Genomic DNA, 23,310 nt, shown 5'->3' with positions numbered 1-23,310 from the left:
CTGTACTTCCAGGGCTGCTGTGCCTCACCGGCTTTGCTGCTCTTCAGGCTTGAGGTCCCCTGGAGGTCCTCCTGATATACACACTCTCCTCTATTCTCTCTCTACTAGAAAGCCCTGCCCTCACTTAAATCTGAGAGAAAGGGAAGTTAGTCTCCTGGGGCTATAACACTCCTTCCCAATCTAGGGATGTTTCATTCTCTCAAAACTTCTGGGAGTCCTCCCATCATCCTCTGGAAAAGGCCCTTACCTTGACCACCTTACTTGTTCCACAGTCTAGAAATCAGGCATCAGGACCTAGTTAACATAGAGGTGAAGCAAGAAAATTGGGGTTGGGGTATGAGGCTACACAGGTCTTTTGGGAGGTCAGGCAATGTCACATGATGCAGGTACAGGACAGGGCGCTCTCACCCAATTAGGGAGTTAGATTTCAGGGAAATAAGTGTTTACTTGTGACTAAGTCATTCCCAATGGAATTGTGAGCACAACTGATAGATGCCAGTTCCAGGCCTGGCCCATAAAACGTCCCTCGTGGTCCCAGTTGCTCTGCTTGTTGGAGACAGATGGTAAAGAGGCCCAAGGGAATCATGAAGCCTCAAGAAGAAAGGTGAACCCCTGGATCAGCACATGAAGGAAAGCTACCTGCAACCAGGAGTATCTGCCTTGTGTTGTTACATGAGCAAGAAAACACTTTCTATTGTGGTGGAGCCATACATTTGGGGCATAAGTGTTACAGCAGATACAAATGTATCTTAACTAACATAGTGAAGAGGTGGAACAGAGACAATTACTCTCGCCAGCCTTAAGAAATTCAAACCTTTATTATTAATATTTTTGTATTAAATAATCTCTTCACATTTAAGATTTCATATATTTGTAATGTTCAAGAGAAGTTGGTTTATTGGTGTAACATGCCAACCTTGCAGTTTCAAGTTAAAATATAAATTGAAAAAATATATATATAAATTGAGTGGTTGATTTAGACCAGTCATTTTACATTAAAATCTTTCTTGGGTTGTAAAAAGTATTTTAACACCTCACAGAACTTAAGATTTATCATATATTTATTAGGTATGAAAGTTACTTAAGTTTGGGGGAAGTTTTAAAATATATATATATTTAATGTATTGGGTTTATGGAGCTTCTTGTGTACTCAGAAAGGGTTTGTTTCATAAGCAAACACTTGAAGTCTTTAAATAGAAAATGTAATATTCTAACTTCATAAATGCAACTTTAAATGTTTAAAGAAACTTAATTAGTCAAGTATGTAAAACAATAAACACTAATAAAGATCACCATTAAAGCTATCGGATTTTCTTCAGGCCAAGGTAGAGTAATGGAAGTTGGATTTACCCACCCTCTCACTTAAAATAACATCCAGCCCCCAAATAACCATACAACCATACAGAGAATATGAAACAATGATTTTCAATACACTGGATGTCAAGCAACAAATGGCAGTGGTTCCTGAGAGACGGGAAAGAAGTGGGGTGAGCCCTATATTCACCCCAGCTTACTGACTTAAGGACAGATTCCAGGCAGTAGTGCAGGGAGAGAGAACCCAGGTAGAGACGAACAGGTTTCCTGAAGTAAGGAGACAAGAGTCTTGGGAGGCCAGGCAGCTTGAGCTCATAGGACAGAATCACTGGAGAGGAAAGAGCAGCTGCACAGAGACATCCTTGGAGATCCACAAAGAGTCCTTTGAGTATTAAGCACTGCACTGATTAGAGCTTGCTTATGGAAAGGTGACCCAAGAGCAAGGGAACACCACTAGAAAATATTAGAAGTGCCTGACCTGTGGTGGCACAGTGGATAAAGTGTCGACCTGGAACGCTGAGGTCGCCGGTTCAAAACCCTGGGCTTGCCCAGTCAAGGCACATACGGGAGTTGATGCTTCCTGCTCCTCCCCTCCCTCTCTCCCCACTTCTCTAAAATGAATAAATAAAATCTTAAAAAAAAAAAGAATAGTTAAAAAAAATCATATAACCTAAAAAAAATAATAATAATAATATTAGAAGTAACAGAACCTGGCTCTCACGTAAGGATGGGAACAGTGCTGTTCCCACTAACCAAACTGGAAAAACCTCAATTCACAGGGCACTGGGTGAAGTATTCAGGGCCATCGTGTTTCAGTAAAGGGAAATAGAGCCCTAGTCTGAGATTTATTAGGATCAACCTAAGAAAAGTGAAGAAAAGGAAGAGAAAAAAACAAGAAAGAGGAGGAAGAAACAAGGAGGAGAGGAAGAAGAGGGAGAAGAAAGGGGTTTGATTTTTAAATAATTGGTACACACATGGTACAAAACTAGAAAGGCATAGTCTGAAAAATGTCTTTCTCGTGCCTTTTCCCCTAATTCCCTTTCCTAAAACCAGCTACTATTACTGGTTTCTTGTGAAACTTTTCAAGGATATATACATTGTAAACACTTTTTAAAAAAACTCTTATGGTTGCATGGCTATGCATAGGGTTGCATGTCCTGCTTTTCTTCACTTATTTTCTGGAACATCCATAGCATATTAAGCTGCCTCCTTCCTTTTGATGACTGCACAGTGTTCCAGGGAATAAATGTACTGTAATCTGTTTAGTCAATCTCCTACAGATGGATATATGGGCTGTGAAGTAGGCACTTTTGGCCTCCATGATCTCCACCCTTGGTGTTACTTCTAAGAATATGTTAGTAAAAAGAACTTTGTGGGTATGATTAAAGTTAATAATTAAAATGGGGAGGTTGTTCTAGATTATCAGAGCAGGCCCAGTGTTACCACTTGAGCCCTTAAAATCAGGAGTTGGGAGCAGAAGAGAAATCTGACACATGAGGACATGTCATCTCTGGCCTTGCAGATGAAGGGGACCTCACGGCAAACTTGATTCTACGAGCAACCTGAATGAGTGTGGAAGAGGATTCCTCCACAGAGTCCCTAGAAAACAACACAGGCCTGCCAATCTCTCTCTCTTTCTTTTAATGTATTGATTTTATTTTATTTATTTATTTGTTATTTTTTGTGGCAGAGTCAGAGAGAGGGACAGATAGGGACAGATAGACAGGAAGGGAGAGAGATAAGAAACATCAATTCTTCATTGCAGCTCCTTAGTTGTTCATTGATTGATTTCTCATATATGCCTCGACCCGGGGGGGCTACAGCAGACTGAGTGACCCCTTGCTTGAACCAGCGACCTTGGGCTCAAGCTAGTGAGCCTTGTTCAAACTACATGAGCCCACACTCAAGCTGGCGACCTTGGGGTCTCAAACCTGGGTCCTCCACATCCCAGTTCGACGCTCTATCCATTGTGCCACCGCCTGGTCAGGCCAATCTCTTTATCTCAGCCTGGTGAGATCCTAAGCAGAGAACCCAGCTGAACCACACCTGCATCCCAACTTCTGGCCCATAAACTGTGAGATAATGAAAGGGTGTTGTTTTATGTGACTAAGTTTGTGGTACCTTGTTATGACAGCAATAGAAGACCAATAGGCAGGGTTTGTCCAGTGGATATTATCGTACACATGACTTTGTATGGGTGTGTGAGTATATTCATAGAATAAATTCCTGAACAGGGAAATTACTCATTGAAAGAGCAGAATCACTTAGCATTGTGTGACGTCTTTCTAATGACTTCTATAGAATTGTACTAATTGCTCCCCCTCCACCTCTCTGTGTCAATGCTCTGTCCCACACCCTCTACAATCAATATATCTTTGGATTTAGTGCAATTATCAAGAGTTGAATTATTTTTCCTCAAAAAGATAGGTTAACATCCCAATACCCAGTACCTCAGAATGTGACCTTAATTGGAGACAAATCTTTATATAGGTGATCAAGTTAAAGTGAAGTCATTCAGGTGCACCCTAATCCAGTATGAGTGGTATCCTTAGAAAAATAGGAAATCGACACAGAGAGTGAAGACAGTGTGAAGACACACAGAGAGTGAAGACAGTGTGAAGACAGCCATGTGATGAGGGATTCCTCTGTGAGCCACAGAACCCCAAGAATGGCCAGCAAACACCAGAAAGTAGAAGCAAGGAATGATCCAACCTAGAGCCACCAGAGGGAGCCGGCTCTGCTGACACCTTGATTTCGGACTTTTGGTCTCCAAAACTGTGGGACAATACACTTCCATTGTTTCAAGTCCCACAGAGTGTGGTACTTTGTTACAGCAGCCCTAGGAAACTGATGGGTTCCGGTCATGTAATAGGTTAAGGACAGTACTGTGGACTTTTATCTCTTGCCTGCACCGTCTCCTTTTTGAAAGACTCCTCTTGGCTTCTGGGCTCCTGCATGCTCTTGGTTTTCCTCTCATCCCTTGGGCCAGTCTTTCTGGACTTCTTTTGAGGGAATCTGGGCATATCCTAGGGTCTGTCTTGAGCTCTCTGCCTGCTCTCCCTACCAGGTGGAGCTTACAGCTTCACCCGCCATCCACATTCTGATGATTCCCTTCTTAATAGCAGGCTTGTGATTCCCATTTTCAACTTGACATCTCCAAGTGATGTTAATTAAGTATCCCAGACTTGTTCAAGACTGATTTCTCTTCCAGACCTCTCTCAGAACTCAACCCAGCTCCTCAGAAGTCATCCTAATTCTCTTTCCCCTTCACGATCATTTCTACTGTATCCACCAGGTCTGCTGGTGCTTCCTGCAGAACACATCCTGAACATGTCCACTTCTTTCTTTCTCTTGTAACCACTGGGTCAGTGCTGCTGTCCCTTCTCACCTGGATTATTGTCATGGCCTCCCGCTCCCTCTCCCTGCTTCCTATTTAGGTCGTCATGCCAACCAGCCCCTACATCACAGCTAGAGGGATCTCTTCAACACACGCACGTCAGGTTGCTTCCTGCTTTAAACCCCCTGTGCCCTCTGTTGTGGGTTGAATTGCGTTCCCCTCCCCAAACTGGCATAGTGAAATTTTAACCCCTAGTTCCACAGAATATGACTAACTGCAGATCTAATTAGCTAAAATGAGGTTACATGGAGTAGAGTGGACTTTAATTCAATAGGATCGATGTCCTATAAAAAGGAGAAATTTTGGACACAGATATACACACAGGCAGAACAGCATATGGAGACAAGGGCAGGGATGGGTGATGCATCTACAAGCCAGGGAATGCCAAGATTGCCAGCAAACCACCAGAAGCCAGGGGAGAGGCCTGGAATACATCCTTCCTGGCCACCTTCAGAAGGACCATGACCTTGCTGACATCTTGGTTTTAGACTTCTGGCCTCCAGCACCATGAGACAAAAATGTCTGTTGTCCTAAGCTACCCAGGTTATGGTAATTTGTTAGGACATCACTAGGACCCGAATGCACTTTCTCTCTGGTCAGCTGTTGTTGCAGAGGTGTGTTCAAGGGGAGAAGTTAGGGGAGACACCCAGAAGACTCCTCAGAGGAAGTCCTGATGGAGTGGGGATGGAAGGGTAGGCACTTGACTGTACGCTCCTTAGACTCTTTCAGGAGGAAGACAAAAGTAAGATAGTGGTGGAAACAAGGTGGGTGAAAGGACCCAGGACAGGAGTGGGCAGGGGAAGGTGGAAAGGGCACAGAGACATGTTAAAGACAGACAACTAAGCATCCAGACCTCGGTCCCACTCCTGCTGGGTGCGGGAGGTGAAAGAATCTTTCCCAAGGCTGGACACGGTAGGCTGGGTGGAGAGAACAGGACATTGCATTTTGTTGGTTTTTAATGTAACCAGGGTGTGCAGGAAGGAGGCGGGTTGGGCAGCAGTAAGAAGGTGTGTCTGCCAGGAAAAGCCGGGTGAAGGCCACTGGTGGGGGCATGCCCCATCCTGGCATCCCCATCCCAGAAGCCTGGCAAAGGATGTGGTTCTGGATGCCCAGAGAGGGGACATGGAGAGTCAGATTCACTCAAAGCTGTCCAGGGCTCTACAGACCAGCCAGTGCCAGGCCCAGAGGTGGGAACACAGAACCCTGAAAAGTAGGATAGAGAATTGCCTGACCAGGCGGTGGTGCAGTGGATAGAGTGTCAGACTGGGATGCGGAAGGACCCAGGTTCGAGACCCCGAGGTCGCCAGTCTGAGCGCGGGCTCATCTGGCTTGAGCAAAAAGCTTACTGGCTTAGACCCAAGGTCACTGGCTCCAGCAAGGAGTTACTCGGTCTGCTGAGGCCCCCCGTCAAGGCACATATGAGAGAGCAATCAATGAACAACTAAGGTGTCGCAACAAAAAACTGATAATTGATGCTTCTCATCTCTCTCCGTTCCTGTCTGTCTGTCCCTATCTATCCCTCTCTCTGACTCTCTCTCTGTCCCTGTAAAAAAAAAAAAAAAAGAGAGAGAGAGAGAGAGAGAGAGAATTGAAAGGCTTCATTTCATGGAAGTGGGAGGGACTAGGATAGAGATGCAATGAGACGCAGAGTGAGGAATGTGGGGAAGAGGTCAAAGGGTGGGGGGGGGGGAGAAAAGCCAAGAGAGGGAGGTGGAAGGCTACAGAAGGAACAGAGAGGGGAGGGTAAAGCAGGAAGAAAGGAGAGGGCAGAGGGTGGAGGAATGAGAGGGAGCCAGAAAGATCTTCCCCAACTAAAATGCAATTAGAGATAAAGTGACTATGAATCTGGAAGGTCCAGAAAGTTCCCCAGGAAGAGACTGTCATTTTCTTTTCTTTTTTCTTTTCTTTTTAGAGAAAGAGAGAGAGAGAGAGGCACAGACAGGGACAGACAGACAGGAAGGAAGAGAGATAAGAAGCATCAACTCGTACTTGCAGCACCTTAGTTGTTCATTGATTGCTTTCTCCTATGTGCCTTGACCCAGGGGCTCCCGCTGAGCCAGTGAGTCCTTGCTCAAATCAGTGACCTTGGGCTTAAGCCAGTAACCTTGGGCTTAAGCCAGCAACCTTAGGTTTAAGCCTGCGACCATGGGGTCATGTCTATGATCCTATGCTCAAACTGGTGATCCCACACTCAAGCTGGTGAGCCCGCACTCAAGCCGGCAACCTTGAGGTTTCAAACCTGGGTCCTCAGCATCCCAGGTTGATGCTCTCTCTACTGCACCACCACCTGGTCAGGGAAGGGTGTCATTCTTAATACTAACAAAATAAAATAGCAGCTCCTGGCAATGTCACTTTGTGTGTGGGGGGGAGTAGGAGGGGGGTTTATACCAAGTGGTAGTAGAGTTCAGGTCAGTGAGCCAGGCCTTTAGAGCTCGCCAAGCCACCGCCACACCCTTCCTCAGCCTCTCTCCCCTGCCTCCCTCATCCTCTTTACTATCCCCAGGCAGCTCTCAGGTTGGTCCCCGGGGAAGGTCTTGCCTCCTATGGGAAGGTTTGGGCCAAGGAGGACACAGTTCCAGGATTATCTCAGGTGTATTTTCTCCCCCTCCCCCACCCCATTTCCTCCTTGGAGAAGAGGTGGCTAGGATCTGGGGCCGGGGCACCAGAAGCTCCCACTGCTCCTAGCTCCATGAGCTCTGGGCAAGACAAAGTCCGCGACATGTTGGTTTGAGTGACATTCACAGGACCTGGTATGAGACCCCCGGCTTTGCCTCCAAACCCCCTTGTACCCCTACCCAAGCCACCCTGGGATGACAGTTCAAGGTCAGACCAAGCCCACAGTTTGTTTTCTGCTTTGTTTCCCTTCGCTCTCTTCCTGAGGGCAGGGAGGGCAAAGGGAGCTCCCGGAAGATCTGACAAGACCTGCTGCATCCTCTGCCGGCCTGAGTGTGGTCCCCGCAGTCCTGGAGCCCAGAGCAGCTCCAGTTGTAAGGACCCTAGCAGGCCCTTGTCCTTTGATGAAGGGAGGAAACAGTCCAGAGATAAATTAAGTTGTCCTACGGGGCAACTGCGGTTTTATGATAGGATTAGAATCTGGAGCTCCCAATAACCCATCTTGTGTCCATTTGGCTACTACAGTGGCCTTACTCTTTGTTCTGGGACACCTAAAGGGCTTGTGACATCCTCGGTCCATGAAGCAGGGTAAGGTATTGCAGAAATAACCAGGACAGCCTGACCTGTGGCAGCACAGTGGATAGAGCATCGACCTGAAACACTGAGATCACTGGTTCCAAACCCTGGGCTTGCCCAGTCAAAGCACATACAAAGCCCTGGCTGGTTTGCTCAGTGGTAGAGGGTTGGCCCAGTGTGTGGATGTCTGTGGTTCGATTCCCAGTCAGGGCACACAGGAATTCTTCTCCACCCTTTCCCCTCTCTCTTATGTCTCTCTCTTCCTCCTCTTCCCCTCCCACAGCCATGGCTCAATTGGTTCGAGCACTTCAGCCCCGGTACCGAGGATGGCTCCGTAGAGCCTCCACCTCAGGCATTAAAAATAGCTCGGTTTCAAAAAAAAAAAAAAAAAAAAAAAAAAGAAAGACAAGATAACCTGGACTTGTTGATCTTTGAATATATGTATCCTGATTTATTGATGTCGCCCCATTAAAAAAACAAAATTATTTAAAAAAAAAATAGCTCGGTTTCAAACATGGCCCCAGATGGGCACAGCATTGGCTCCAAATGGGGGTTGCCAGGTGGATCCTGGTCGGTGTATATGTGGAAGTCTGTCTACCTATGTTCTCTCCTCTCACTTAGAAAAAAAGGGGGGGGGCACATATAAGAAGCAATCAATCAAAAACTTAAGTAAAACAATTATGATCTCTCTCTTTCTCCCACCTTCTTGCTCTAAAATCAGTAATAAAATCTTGAGGGGGAAAAAGAAAAAAGAAAAGAAAATAACCAGGACAAGTTAGAGCAGAGATTTAAAGCATTTGTCTGTTATGGACATTTGTTGCAAAGACGGAAGGTGAGAGGGGGTTGAAAAGGGCACATTCACAAGGTAAGGATAGACCCTTAAATTGGTTGAACATCTGTCATACGCCAGGGATGTGTCCCGGAGAGTCCATCTAAATCCTAGCGTTAACAAGCTTTCTTATTCTCACTTTCTAGAGAGAAAACTAAGGCTGAGAGAGACTAACGTGGACGAGCATCAGAGCCCTTGCTCTTTCCCCAGATATCACTGGGAGGGTAGAAGAGAAGGCAAGGGGCATGGGGCCGTGTGCCAGGCAGAGTACCCCACCTATGCCCCCAGGAAGCAGCCCTTCATAGGGCCTGGGCAGAACTCAGAGATGCTGATGAGGCTGGGGCTGTGAGGGCAGCGGAACCCGGGGCCACTTACCTTCCCCAGCAGTAGCATGGCGTGACAGAAGCTGGAGGACTAGGGGCAGCAGGCAGAGCGTCATTGTCACCAATCTCGACATCGGAGCTCGGAGGGTAGCGCACCTGCCCTCCACCTGTGAGGGAATGAGCAAAATAAACATCAGCAAGGAATCTTAGAAATAAATAGATCTTAGAGTCCTTTGATCTCTGAGACAGTGGAGATCTGGGGGCAGGGCTGAATCTGAGTCAGTCTGGGAGCCTCGCACATGACAGGCCAAAGGGCAGAAGGAAGGGAGCCCTTCCCTGACCAGACAGCACATGGGCACACCCCAATAGAGGGGTAGGCGCAGGGTCCGAAGCAGCACGGGAGGACTGCGGAGAGGCCTGGAGGGACGAGTGGAGGAGAAGACACTGGGTCTGAGCAAAAAGGGAAAGGTGACCTGCGTTCGACTCCATCCCTCTGCCAAGCCCCCCTTACTGCTGCTGTGGGTATCCCTTCCCCCGCCCCAGACACGGGGGGCAGGTCATGGCCACACCATTCTGGGATGACGGAGCTCTTGGATCTGGGGGACCAGGGATCTGTGGGTTCACAGGTGGACACAGGCCTCATGTGGAGTGCCCTGGGCACCTCCCTTAAGGTCAGCAGAGCCAAATACTGGCTCCTTTGCTCTCACCCTTGACTCCCTAGGCCAGAGGTCCACATCCTTCCCCCAAACCAGACCCTAGGCTCCTCTGCTGTAGGAACCTCAGGGAGAGGAGGGCCTGGCCCTGCCTGGAATGGAGCAGGCAAGGAGCTCCATGTTCCAGATGTGGGCACAAGAAGAGGCCAAACATGTCCCACGTCCAGACTTGGCACCCAACCGGGGATGAGTGCTCTTCCCAGGAAGAATCTTTCCGGGAAAGATTCTCAGGCCTGCATCAGGTTCCTGCAAGAGAGGAATGAAACACACCACACTCTGTTCTTTAGACTTTTTTATTGGTAGAGAAATTCCAAAGGGAGAAGTCACTGTGGATAGAGCAAACAAAGCTGCAGAGGTGTGTGGGCAGCCTTGAGTCTCCTGGAGGGAGGGTGAGGGAGCTGAGCGGGGCTCACAGCAGGGGTCAGGGCCAGGCCCACCAGCTCCAAGCTGGCCCCTTGGGCCCTGATACTTGTTCACTCTTGACCTGCGGTATCCTCTCTGTTTGCTGTTGTCTCGTTGTCCAGATCTGGGCGAGGGTTGGGAGCCCTTGCCCCACTCACTGAGCAGTTGTCACCTCCTGGGACCTCTAAATGCGGGTCTGGGGGTGGAGAGATGAGGTAAGGACAAGAGGACCTGCAGTGATGGCCATGTCTAGTGGGAGGGACATGTCTCTGGACCAAGTGTTCCCTACCCTTCTCTGGAAACCCCGGGGGGGGGGGGCAGAGGTGGGGAAACGTGAGCAGCTCCTAGCTGGAGGCGGGCCCCTGAGTCACCTCTGTGGTGTGGCAACGATCATCAGGGAGCGCCGGAAGTGGTTATAGGTGGCTTCAAGGCTGAATTTGTCCTTTAAAAAATTCCGAGCCTTCTTCAAATTTTATCCTCCTCCAGATTCTGGAAGGTACTGGGGTGAGAGTGAGCCTAGGGAGGCTGGAGAGACAGCAGAGGAGGGAAGTTTTTCCAGTAGAAGGAACAGTCCCCACATGGTAGCTGTTGGATGAACATTTCTAGGAAGAGGGGGATAGCCATGAGCCTAGAACACCCATCAAGTAACCACGGCCCTCACACCAGTCTCACACTAGGTTCTGGTTTTTAATACCTCGTTTGTTTTTCCCTTTCCAATTTCTACATAATGAAAGTTGCCTAAACAGTGATGTTCTAAATGTTTTTGTATCGGAATAAAACTGTCATGTATGATTAAAAATTTTTAAAAAGAGCACAGTCCTGTATCTGCCTTGAATGGCACACCGACAGCCCATCCATCCTTCTGCCGTTGCAGTTTACCTATGAGGTGGGTCTGGACAGCTCTGGAGCCTGGGGAGCTGGCCCGAGTGTGATGCTGGGACAATAAGGAACCAGAGCAGCAGCACCCTGACGTGCCTTGGGGTCAAAAGTCACGCATGACAAGCTTGAGCCATGGGTGGGTGCAGGGTGACTGGGACTGGCTGGGGCAGGAGGAAGGGACCGCTCAGGGGTCACCAGTGCACACTCACAGCGACAGTAAGCTCAGCAGGCAGAAAATTGGCTTCTCATTCAAGTAGCTGCGCATTCAGCACCCACTCCCCCCAGAGGCGGATTTAATGGTGGTGGGTGCACCAGGCGCACGCCCTGGCCCCCGACTTCTGAAGGGCCCCACAAAACCCCAACTTTATACTTTTTCTAATGACAAGGGGCCTAATATTTTCTTCTGTGCCCGGGGCCTCAACAGACTTTAATCCGCCTCTGACCCTCCCAGTCCTTCAGGCTACTCCCTCCTCTGGCCATTCCTCTCTGGCCTCTTCCAGGTCGTCCCCAGGGCCCTGCCTGGGCCCTCCTCTCTTCCCATGCCCACATTCTGCCCGCAGGCCACAGGCCTCTCCTCAGTGCCTGAGGCGCCTCATCCCGTCAGCGCCCACTACAGCCCCACTCAGCGTGCCCCACCTGCTGCTTCTCCCTCCCTGCTGCTTCTCCCTCCCTGCTGCTTCTCCCCCCTGCGCCCTTTCTCGGGCAGTGCCCCTTCCCTCCCGTACCTAGGCCTGCTCCTTTTCCAAGCCTGCAAGCAAGGAGCCCTGCCTAGCTCACTGGCAACTGAACTGTTTTATTTGCTGCCTGCTCCTCTCCACCCCCACTCCCTCCACTCAGCCTCAGCATCCCTGGCCTGTGTCACTGTAAAGCCACTCTCTTGGACTCCTCATTTTGGCTCTGTCTCCTCAAATCCCCCAGAATGAGCTGCCCAAAATGCACATCTGGACCCCTCCCTTAAAGCCCCTGCAGTGGGCCCCCCACCACAGCCCACAAAGAGCTGCATGACCTGGCTCTGTCAACCTCAAATCCGCTGACCTGCCTGTAGTCCCAGCACAGGCCACGCTCTTTCTCACCTCCACGCCTTTTTTAAAGCAGTGCCCCCCTGCCTGGAAAGCGCTTTCCCTTCTCCCTGGGATATGGCCTTGCTCCTCACTGGACTCTACACTTATGGAAGCAGGAAGCACACAGCTAACACACTATCTCACAGGTAGAAATGCCCTGGGCCCACAGTGAATCAGAGAACCAGGAAACACCCTCTGTCCAGACTGGGTTAGGCAGACTTCTGGACACGACCCTATCATCCACTCACTGTGTGTCTCATGTCCTCACTAGGGGTGGACCCTGAGAGCAGAAGCCCCTCCATAGTGTTTTCCAGGAAGAACTGGGGAAGCAGGATTTGCTCAGGGGTGAGGACGGGGGTGGACAGTGGTGACATGAGTTATCTATAGCAGCTGAGCCTGGCACCGCAAGGGACTCTGGGAGCCAGAGGAGGCTGAACACACAGAAGTTGTGATGGACAGGCACTGTTTGGACCTGATCTTGGAAAGAGTGGGTTTGGGGGTGCAGAGACTTGGGCAAGGGGAAGAGGGAAAATGGGTGTGTGGGCTGCGCTTCAACTGGAGGAGCCAAGAAAAGACTGGGCTGTCCACGAGGCTCAAGGTCAGGAGGCTGCAGAGCAGCTGGCAGTCAGAGCAGATGTGGGATGGGCTGGCAGATGTGGGATGGGCCCTCAGCCACACCAGTTCTGGCTGGGGTGCCTTCTCTGCCTTTCACCCTCTAGTTTTGCCCCCACCTTAGCCCCAGACAAGAGGTACCTTCCCAAATGCCTGTGTTTTAAAAACTGCCAAGGATGGCTTCTCTTTGCCATTCTCAAGACACATTGTACTTCTGCCTGCCAGCAGAAAGGCTGGGGGAAGCTGGTGGTGGGGAGGCGGAAGAGGGGGCTCAGGAAGCCTCAGCTTTCAGAAAGGTTTGACCATGCCCAAGCCCTGAGTCATGGAGGAGCTGCCCCAAACAAACACGTCACCATGGCTTGCTCCTCCTCAGTCCCCTCAGTGAGCCTCACGTGTCTTTATCTCACAGTTTCTTTATCTATGAGATGAGAGCATTAGACTAGAGCCAGAGTGGCTCCCTTTGCTGAATGCTGGCCAAGGCCTGTGCTGGGTTGATTTTTATAGCAACCTTCTCAAGTGGATCTTGTCCATTTTAAAACTAGGGAAAGTGACACCAGACAGTGCATTCCCAGTGTCCTAGGGTGGCGTTCCCAGTGTCCCTGTATCCTTAACTCTGTGGTAGCCAAGGTGATTACAAACGCCAAGTAATTTCATTACATCATCAGTTTCAGTACATAAGTTTCACTTCCATTTCTCTGCCATACGGATATACCATATCAGACCAGCAGGCAGCTCTTTGCTGTACCCAGAGCTGGGAGGGGCTGGATCCTGTAGGCCTTAGCTGATATCCAACTGCTGAGCCAGACAGAGCAGAACCTTGGGATGTTCAAACTGTGGTCTCCTCACTAGCCCCAGCCTCAGAAGCTCACCTGTGTCTCCTTTGGGATCAGCCAAAGAAGACAGTCAGGGCAACCACCACAACCACTAGCAGCACCAGCATGGCCCCCACACTCCTGTACACCAGGCTTGTGCTGGAGCTTAGTTCACAGGTATCTCTCCAGCACCGGTGTGTGCCTGAGGTCAGATATCTGGGAACACACATGCAAGCTCAGGCCAGCCCACCGACATCCCTCACACCTAGTCTCCCAAAAGCAAAAGTCAACATCAAAGCACATGAAACCAGCTCTCCCTCAAGGGCAGGTGCTGGGTGCCCTCCCTGACTCCCCAGGGCTAAGGGGCAGTGAGCGGGTTGAGGGACCCCGGGACTGCAGAGCAGAAACTTAGAATCCAAGAGTGTTGGGTGCCTCATCCCAGACACAAGATGTTCACCTATCTAACCTTTAAGTAGTTGGCACCTTGATGAGCTGTTGTCATGTTTTAGCTTTTGTACTTTAATTTAGGGTCTCCCAAACTTACTGCTAGAGGTAATAATGGCACTGTGGCTAGGATGACATGGGAAAATGAATGATGGATATAAACTTGGAAATAATTGGAACTTTCTTAGAAAGGGGTCTGATCAGTCCCAGGATGCTCATTCTTATCATCTGTGTCTCCCCCTCCCTTGGGATGGTTGGGGGTGGGGTGATGGGAAACCTAGGTAACAGGAAAAGGGATGTAGAGGAGGGGGGAGGTGATGCTTTGAGAGCTCTGCCCACCTCCACACTGCCCTCTCAGATGACTATGTGAAGGGTGTGGCTCTTCCACCAGAGAGGGTGAGCACTGGGCTTAGAGGGGCTGGGCACTCACAGGCATCAAGTGGCACTTTTTTGCAGCTGACACTTACCCTGGTGACAGTTTAGTTTCTACTTCATCCTCATGGTGCAGTTGATCATGCAGGCCAACTTCTCGTCCACCTCACTCACGTACTAGAATTGGGCATAGTTTTTCACATACTTCTGAGTGCATTGCTCTGGGGGTAAAGGGTAGACAGCAAGAGTCAGTCTAGTTAATGTGCTCATAGCCCCCACATTTACTGCCCACATGCTGCAACCCATCCCCTCTCCCACGACTACATGGGGCTGCTTCCCTTACAGATCAAAGCTCAACTCCAAAGTCTCATTCATGGTAGTGACCTCCTCATTGAAGCATAGAACTGAGGACCCTGCCAAGGGTGGTGGAAAAGAACAAAACAGAGATACTGCCCTCTGCCCCCTGGGGATAGCCAGCCTCCTCTTTCTTCTATCCCAGTGGTTCTCAACCTGTGGGTTGCAACCCTCAGGTTGAGAACCGCTGTTCTATCCTATGATCTCCATGCTGAAACAAGACTACTAGAGTCTGGGCCCAACCCTAGAGGAGATACAGCTGGGCTTGTGAGCAAACTCAGCAGGGAACATCAAGGCTGGTGACAATCTCCGACCAGGAAAGGGAGGTGCTGCTGGGAGCGCTAGAGGGTCTGGGGAAGGCATCTGAGCCTGGCTTCTGGATCTCTTTGGAGAGGTCTCTGGAGTTCCAGAAGAGAGGAGAGATAGGGTAATGCAGGTAATGAGGCTGAGACCTCCTTAAGGGATCCCCTCCCATCCTTTCCCCACCAGTGACACCAAGGGGAAAAGTTGGAGAAATAGATAGTAATGGTGAAGCCCCTGGGTTCCCCAGGGAAGGTTGTGATGGTAGTGGAAGGCAGTAAGACAGAGCCTGATGAGGATGCAGGACTACCACTAGGAGTGGTAGAGGAAATGTTAACAGAAACTGTAGAACTGAACAAATCAGAAAAGGTGGTGTATAGAGTTAGCTTTTCCATGAAAACTGTGGCTGTTTGGTCAGTGACAAAGGTGGTAGGGGATTCACCAGTGCTTGATGTAGAAACAGTACCTCATGAACAGTGGTAGAGAAGGTGATGGCAGAGAGTGGGGTGAGACATATCAAATATAGTTGTGTAGACAGCAGCTGTTTCCAGAAGGGCTGAGGTTGTTCGCCCAGAGACCACAGTGGTGGAAATTAAATCACCGGAGCTATATGTAGAAGAATAATTTGCATTCTCAGGAGTATAGAAGGTATCACATGAAATTGTTGGTTTTGATGAATTAGAGAAGAGTGTAAAAACAGTGGATTCCACCATAAAGGATGTGGGTGTTTCCTGATACCTACCTGTATTAAAAGATCCTTCAGATTTTGTAAAGCAGTTTTCAGAAGAAGCAAATGCTTTGGTTATATTGGAAACAGTAGTGTAGACAGTTGACTCTTTTATGAGAATCATGTCTGTTTCTTCTGAGACCACAGTAGGGGTAGAAAGCAAACTGGGGCTTGATGAGAAAGCAAGACATGCATTGACTGTGCTATAAGAAGAGTACATAGAAAATAGTGTGGGCACGTCTGAGCTTGCTGTATAGAAGGTGGATCCTTGAGAAAAATATGTGACTGAATGTGCAATGGACATGGTTGTTTGTCCATCACCACCAGAAGTAGTACAGGATTCAATAGGACTTGATGTGGACCCAGTGCTCCCATCATCCTTGGTAGAGGTGGTTATTGAAGTGTCTGTAGGTTTAGAGGAACCAGAGACAATTTGTGTATTCTGTGGAGTTCTGGGTATCTGCAGTGGCAGTTGGTTTTGAGACAGCTGGGCTGATGGTTGACTCTGCAGAACTTGATGTGCTCACAGAACTTCCAGTGCTTATTGTACAAAAAACCTCAGAAGATACCATGAATTAATACATGTCAGAAACAAGGGTGGCCTGACCAGGTGGTGGTGCAATGAATAGTGTTGACCTGGGATTCTGAGGACCCAGGTTCGAAATTCCAAGGTCATTGGCTTGAGCATGGGCTCATCCAGCTTGAGTGCAGGCTCATCCAGCTTGAGTGTGGAGTTGACAGCTTGAGCATGGAATTGTAGACATGATCCCATGGTTACTGGCTTGAACCCAAAGGTCAGTAGCTTGAAGCCCAAGGTCACTGGCTTGAGCCTAAGGTTGCTGGCTTGAACAAAGGTCACTGGCTCGGCTGGAGCCCCCAAGTCAAGGCACATATGAGAAGCAATCAGTGAATAATTAAAGTGCCCCAACTACAAGTTGATGCTTCTCATCTCTCTATATCTGTCTGTCTCTCTCACAAAAGAAAGAGAGAGAGAGAGAAGAAGGAAGGAAGGAAGGAAGGAAGGAAGGAAGGAAGGAAGGAAGGAAGGAAGGAAGGAAGGAAGGAAGGTATAGTCAGTTGGCTCTTCTGTGAGAGTCGTGTCTGTATCTCCTGAAACCACAGTGGGGGTAGAGGCTTGATAAGAAAGCAAGACTTTCATTGTCTGTGCTATAGGATGAGTGGGTAGAAAATGTTGGTGTGGACATTTTTGAGGTGGTTGTAAAATTCCATCCTGGAGGAAAATATGTTGTTAATCCATCACAAGTGGTAAAGAATTCACCCGAGTTTGATGTAATGGCAATGGTGCTATCCAGGATAGCTGTATGTTTTGATGAATTAGGGATGTCTACAAATACAGCGCATCTGTTCATGAGGATTTTGATTTTTCATTCTGAGACAGCACCAGTGGTAAATACATACATAGCCAGGACTTGAAGGGGAGATAGCATTTCCAATCATCTGTGGTAGATAATATTCCAGAGGAAAAGGATGATTTGGATAAATCAAGCATGATTGTGAAGATAAAGGTAATGCAGTGTGAGTTGTAGCACTGTGTCCAGTAGTTAGAAAACTGGTAGAAAATATGCTGGAACTTGAAGGAGAAGAACTTGTAGGAAAAGATTGTGGATTCCATAGTAGCAGATGTGACTGATGGTCCTTCAAAACCAGAAGAGGTCAAGAATCACTAGAACTTGATGTGGACACATTCTTGGATTCTTGGTAAGGGTGGTTAAAGGTGACTCTGTGGGTTGAGGAGAATCAGAGATAATGCTGTGATCTGTGAGTTTGTCGTTGAGGTTAGTGACAGTCTTTCCCAGCCTGGCTGGGAGATAGCCCATAATACTGACATAGGTCTTTAATTTTTAGGGGTATAAGAAATGTCAGGAGAACCTATAGATTTGGACAGTATGATCTAGATCAGTGATTTTCAACCTTTTTTTTTTCATAGCACAAACACACACTAATTACTAAGATCAGTGCCCCTGACTAAATACAACCATTTTCATCTCATGGCACAAATAAATTAGTGACACAAATAAATTATTTACTAAGGAAGAAGAGGTCAGGACCCCTTTTTCTTTAGTAATTAGTTTATGAGTGCGTGAGAAACAAAGGTTGAAAATCACTGATCTAGATGTTTGTCTGTTCTGTAGAATGTTATAGTTTGTCTAGAGGGTAAAGTGTCACTAGATAATTTAAGGGGTGGGGTCAATTGTGATTGATGAGTTGAATTGCTAACAGTATGGCTATGAATTCTGACAAATCTGTATGGTTGTGTAGAAATATATATATAGTTCTGCCTGTACATTCCTCTCTGAGCACACTGGGACATGTTCATTTACTTGGTACTCTAGCATAAATTTGAGAAGGCAGTTTGACTCACACTAATGCCCTATGCACATTCATTTTGCTCCTCACATTCTATGATTTGCAGACCACACACTCACCTCCCATCATCTGGCTGATACTTAGTATGACAAGTCCTTCTTCCTTATCTTCCTTTACATCTGAGACTCCCCTCTATCCGAGCAGTTTCCACCAAGCCAGGAGGAGTAGGAGAGCTAAAGCACATTACCATGCACATTACTTCACTCTCTGTCCTTTGTCTCCAGAAACACTTATATAGGGCTAGCCACTATCCCTGGAATAGTCCCACCTCTATTTGGCCATACTATGGCCCTCACTACCTGTCCAGGTGAGCTCTTCTTCCACTCTGGGTCCTACAACCCATTCAATGGGCTACAGTTGTCTCATAGTGAGTGTGCTGGGCCTGCACTCTCGGACTGGAGGGCTTCCTCTGTCTTCTCTGTGACATTTAGAACATGTGACTGCACGTGTAGGACTCTCCTTACTTGTGTAAAATGGGACTATGATCCCTGGCTCCTCTTCACACTGCCTATGAAATGAATAAACATTCTTTACAGTATGGAAAGAATGTTTGTGACAACAGTGCCTTAAATATGGAAGTTATTAGAAATTCTACAGGATGGTTTATAGGGTATTTTCTTGAGAGGGAATGGCCCCTTGAGCCTCCTGTCTACCCTTCATTCCTCCCCAAAGATGCCTTGCAGCCGCATCTTTCTCAACTCCTTCCTTGGCCACTGGAAGAGGGAGTCATGAAGGTCATCAGGGCAGCGGCATCCTCTACCACCCCAGACAGACAGTCTCAGAGAGAGGACAGGAGCTGGACAGGACTGGAGGCCCGGATAGGCAGGGAATGAGCAATTAGTCAAGAGCTATCATCCACACCAACAGTTCTGGATCCTCGGCTTTGCAGACCACCATCAAAACATAAGGCAAAGCACACCATCAGTGGTTGATTAATGCAGTTGAGGTGGAAGGTGCAATAATGCCTAAGATTTTTGGAATTCTAAATTAGTGAAAAAAATTGAGAAGATCGTTTGGTTGTTTGTAAGCCAGTAGTTATGTTTGTTTTACCCTATCTTCTTGCCTTCGAGTTAGGATTGGTCTAATTCAACAGGGTGAAAGCAGGACGCTGAACTGAGAAGGCTGCCGAGGATGGAGGTAGGGGCATCCCTGAGTCATGGGTATGAGGAGGATCGGGGAGAAAGAGCACTTGCAGGCTCTGGTCAACCCAAAGCAGAGGGAGGCAGGGCTCAGGGTAAACCCAGGCTGTGCAGTAACACCTCAGAGCTGCCTTCTTCTCCCACCTGTCCCTCACTGGGACAGAGAGCCACTCTGCCCTCTTAGCCCCCGAGGAAGCTTCCGCCACTTGCCCCACAGAAGCCCCCTGTATCTCACCGAGAGGCAGCCACAGTCCTCCGCCTCCCTGCCTTGGTGCTCCCACAGAAAAACCACTTCTCAGCTCTGCAGCTCACCTGTTCAGCCTTTCATCAAACAACAGTTACTGTGACCGCCAGGACCATGCTAGCCCTGGAGATGGAGGACAAATGAGCCTCCGCACCTCACTGGGCTCCTGGCTCCTAATGCGGAGATAGCTGAGGCCCTCATGATGGGAGAGTGGGAGCTAACGGGGTGGGGGAGGAGGATGAGAGGGAACAGCCCCTCTGCCGCTCTTATTGAGGAAAGCTTAGAAAAGTAAATAATATTGTTCTTCTTTTTCTTTAAAAAGAAGTTTCACGGATTTAGGCATTATAAATTTTATTGAACTTTTTAAGTTATATAAGTAGACATGTCAAACAATGACAAGGTATATATAGGCAGTTTATGATCATGTTCCTAACTGAATCGTAAAAACTGAACAGGGGTGGGGAAAGGTGGCTTTTATGGGCCACCTCTCAGATTTACCCCATCAAGGCTGTAACTCAATGACTGTGGCTGCCATGGCTATGGAGTGCCTTTGTGCCTCTCTGAGAGCAGCCTCCATAGAGGGGAGAACACCCCTGCTCCCTTCAGCCTGACCCAGAGCAGGCGCTCAGTGAGCACTTCCGAAGTCAACGAATGCAGGAAATGCTGCCAGATGCTTTCTCTTATTTAACATATCCTGAGAGGCTGACAGCAATATTTCCGTTTTACACCTGAAATGAGATTCTGAGGGTTAAATACTTTTCTACTCCAGCCAGATGGTAAGTCAGAATCTAAACACAATCTAAAGGTGGCTTTAACTTTTAGCACAAGGAAAGTTCTTAAGTTGAGGGAACAGCACGTGTAGAAGCCCAGAGTACCTGCTTGGAGGAACAGCTAAACACTGAGAGACAAGCGAGGGCAGAGGGAAGCTGGCAGTGTGGGTGCCAGCTCTGTATGTGACTGAGCAGCAGTTAAAGATGTCCAGCAAAATGTCATGATTCCAACTGTGCCTGGATTGAAAGGGCAGTGAAGGCAGAAGCAGGGGGGTCAACAAGGCCTCAGCAGCCACATAGTGGGCCCCAGGGGCACCACTGAAAGCCGGCATACTCACTGGGAGGGGCGCTGGACATCCTGCTTGCTCTTGTCTTTATTCCTGGATTTATATACCACTTCCTTCATTTTGTTGCAGTTCAACCTGTCCTTAACCATCCAGATGTCTACAGTAGTCGCCTCTCAGGGCACATACACCATGAGTTCTGAGGGCCTGAGTCCCTGTCCGTCTCACCGGGTGCCCTTCCTCATCTGGAGTCTCTCATCTCCTCAGGTCCCAAGACACCACTACCTCCTACTCATCCTTCTCCTCACTTCTGATGTTCTCTCCTGCTTACTAAGTGGAATCCCTAAGCTAAGGGTCCCGCTGCAGCCCTCAGCCTCCAGGCCGATGACCCTTCCTGTGCGCAAGGTTTTGCTGCCCTGAATGGTCCTGGGTGAAAAGCTCCAGACCTTTCTTAGTCCAAGATTCTGGTGGCAATGGCATATCCAAAAGATGTGGCAGAGTAGGTGAAGCTGTCCTGCCCGAGTTAACCTCCAGGGATACTCAACTAGGAAGCTGAGCAAAGAAAGGGACATTCTCCAAAGAAAGAAACTCAAGTGGCCAACAAGCCTATGAGAAGAAAACAGTAAATCAACCTCACCAGTAAGCAGAGAAATTCAAAACAAAGCAAGATATGATTCATTTTTACCTATCAAATTGCACCCCTCGGTGATAATAGATAACAATAGCTAGTGTTGGTTGGGGCATTCTCATAGGATGCCAATGGACATTAACATTAATTTGGTAGCATATTTCTAAAGGATGATTTGAAAATATATATCAGGGACCACTCACAGAGTCCATTTAATGATTCCATTTCTAGTTACTGATCCCAAAATAAAGTAATCTGATGCAGATTAAGACATTTTATAAAAGATTATTTATTACATCATTATTTATTATAGTGAAAAAGTAGGGTGAACATGTCTAAGAATCACAGAGTGGAAGACTGGTTAGATAATAACTATGGCATTCCATAGAATGGAATACTGATCAGCCATTAAAATATGAACTTCCCATAGCCTGACCAGGCAGTGGCGCAATGGATAGAGCGTCGGACTGGGATGCAGAGGACCCAGGTTCAAGACCCCGAGGTCACCAGCTTGAGTGCGGGCTCATCTGGTTTGAGCAAAGCTCACCAGCTTGGACCCAAGGTCGCTGGCTCGAGCAAGGGGTTACTTGGTCTGCTGAAGGCCTGCAGTCAAGACACATATGAGAAAGCAATCAATGAACAACTAAGGTGTTGCAATGCACAATGAAAAACTAATAATTGATGTTTCTTATCTCTCCGTTCCTGTCTATCTGTCCCTGTCTATCCCTCTTTCTGACACTCTCTCTGTCTCTGTAAAAAAAAAAAAAGAAGAACTTCCCATAGAATAAATCTAAATTCATATTTGGAAATAGACCAAAATGTTAACAATGTTTATCTGAGTGGTAATTTAAACAAAATTTTTCTTCCTTTTGTCTATATTATCTAAATGTTCTACAACAAATATGCATTCACGGTATAATGTTTAAAACACAATAAATATATATGCTATTTTAAAAATGTCAGATGTGCCTGGTACATTGGAGAACCCAGGAAAAACCACTCACTCAAATTATTCCCAAGCTGGAGCTCTCCACACCCCTGTGGTCAAAAGGCCTAACAAAAATGATTTGCCTGGGCTGTGGTCACACTTGCCATCAAAAATACCGACTCTCCTACCAAACCAGTAAAATTGGATACTTCCTCGCCCTGTTTGTGGTTTTTATTGCTTCTTCACAATACATGTATTTACATTTCTCTTTAAAAGATAATCATTGAGTAAGGCAGTTGGTTTATGAGAAAGTCCTTCACCTGTGGCATTCTTGGGGAAGGGCCCTGCAAGGCACCTCGGGACAAGAAGTCTTAAGACCACCACTGCATTGTGAGGCTGTGCCCTCCTACCACCTCCGAAACCCGCTTTGGCTTGTGGTAAACTCAGTCAGCTGGGTCTGAAGGATCAGCCCCAAAGGGTGGGAGCCCAGACATGACATGCCTCCAGGTTAGCAGCTACACAGCTGCTGGGGGTCTTATGCAGCTAACCTTTTTGAACTTTCATTTCCCCTGGAAAACAGTGATGAATGACAGCTTCCTTGACAACACTGTTCATTCTCGAATATTCTACAAGAGAAGTAATGTGGGGGCCACTGGAATGTGCTTCGGTCATCCAGTCCTGAGGGCATGTTCAGCCCTGCCACACACACGCTCAGTGACTTGGGCCGTCTCCTCTTCTGTAAAGTCATTCCCACCAGGCAAGGTCTCAGTAGGGCTAAGACCAGGCCACCTTGGCTCTTTCCCTTCCCCCCTGCACCCACTTGTGGCAAGTGGACGGGCTTACTTGGCTTCCTAGCACCAGCAGGCAGTGCCACCTGTCCCTTGCCCCCTGTCTTTTTTTTTTTTTTTTTGTATTTTTCTGAAGCTGGAAACGGGGAGAGACAGTCAGACAGACTCCCGCATGCGCCCGACCGGGATCCATCCGGCACGCCCACCAGGGGCGAAGCTCTGCCCACCAGGGGCGACGCTCTGTCCACCAGGGGGCGATGCTCTGCCCCTCCAGGGTGTCGCTCTGCCGCGACCAGAGCCACTCTAGCGCCTGGGGCAGAGGCCAAGGAGCCATCCCCAGCGCCCGGGCCATCTTTGCTCCAATGGAGCCTTGGCTGCGGGAGGGGAAGAGAGAGACAGAGAGGAAGGGGGGG

At 48.2% G+C, this 23,310-nt stretch overlaps 1 protein-coding gene across 2 annotated transcripts in view; it reads right to left on the bottom strand.

Moving 5' to 3' along the window:
* The window catches only part of MUC17 (mucin 17, cell surface associated), a 30,527-nt gene extending 21,301 nt beyond the window's left edge, over positions 1-9,226 (bottom strand). For both annotated transcript variants that reach the window (XM_066274443.1, XM_066274444.1), the window contains exon 1: positions 9,105-9,226. In XM_066274443.1, coding sequence (XP_066130540.1) covers positions 9,105-9,186 — 82 coding nt within the window. In that variant the 5' untranslated portion in view covers positions 9,187-9,226. The remainder of the gene's footprint in view (positions 1-9,104) is intronic.
* Between the last annotated feature and the right edge of the window lie 14,084 nt (positions 9,227-23,310).

The sequence above is a fragment of the Saccopteryx bilineata genome, chromosome 4 (genome assembly GCF_036850765.1).
Source record: "Saccopteryx bilineata isolate mSacBil1 chromosome 4, mSacBil1_pri_phased_curated, whole genome shotgun sequence".
NCBI lineage: Eukaryota > Metazoa > Chordata > Mammalia > Chiroptera > Emballonuridae > Saccopteryx > Saccopteryx bilineata.
The sequence above is the reverse complement of the archived record's forward strand: the minus strand, read 5'-3'. Positions and strand labels throughout refer to the sequence as shown.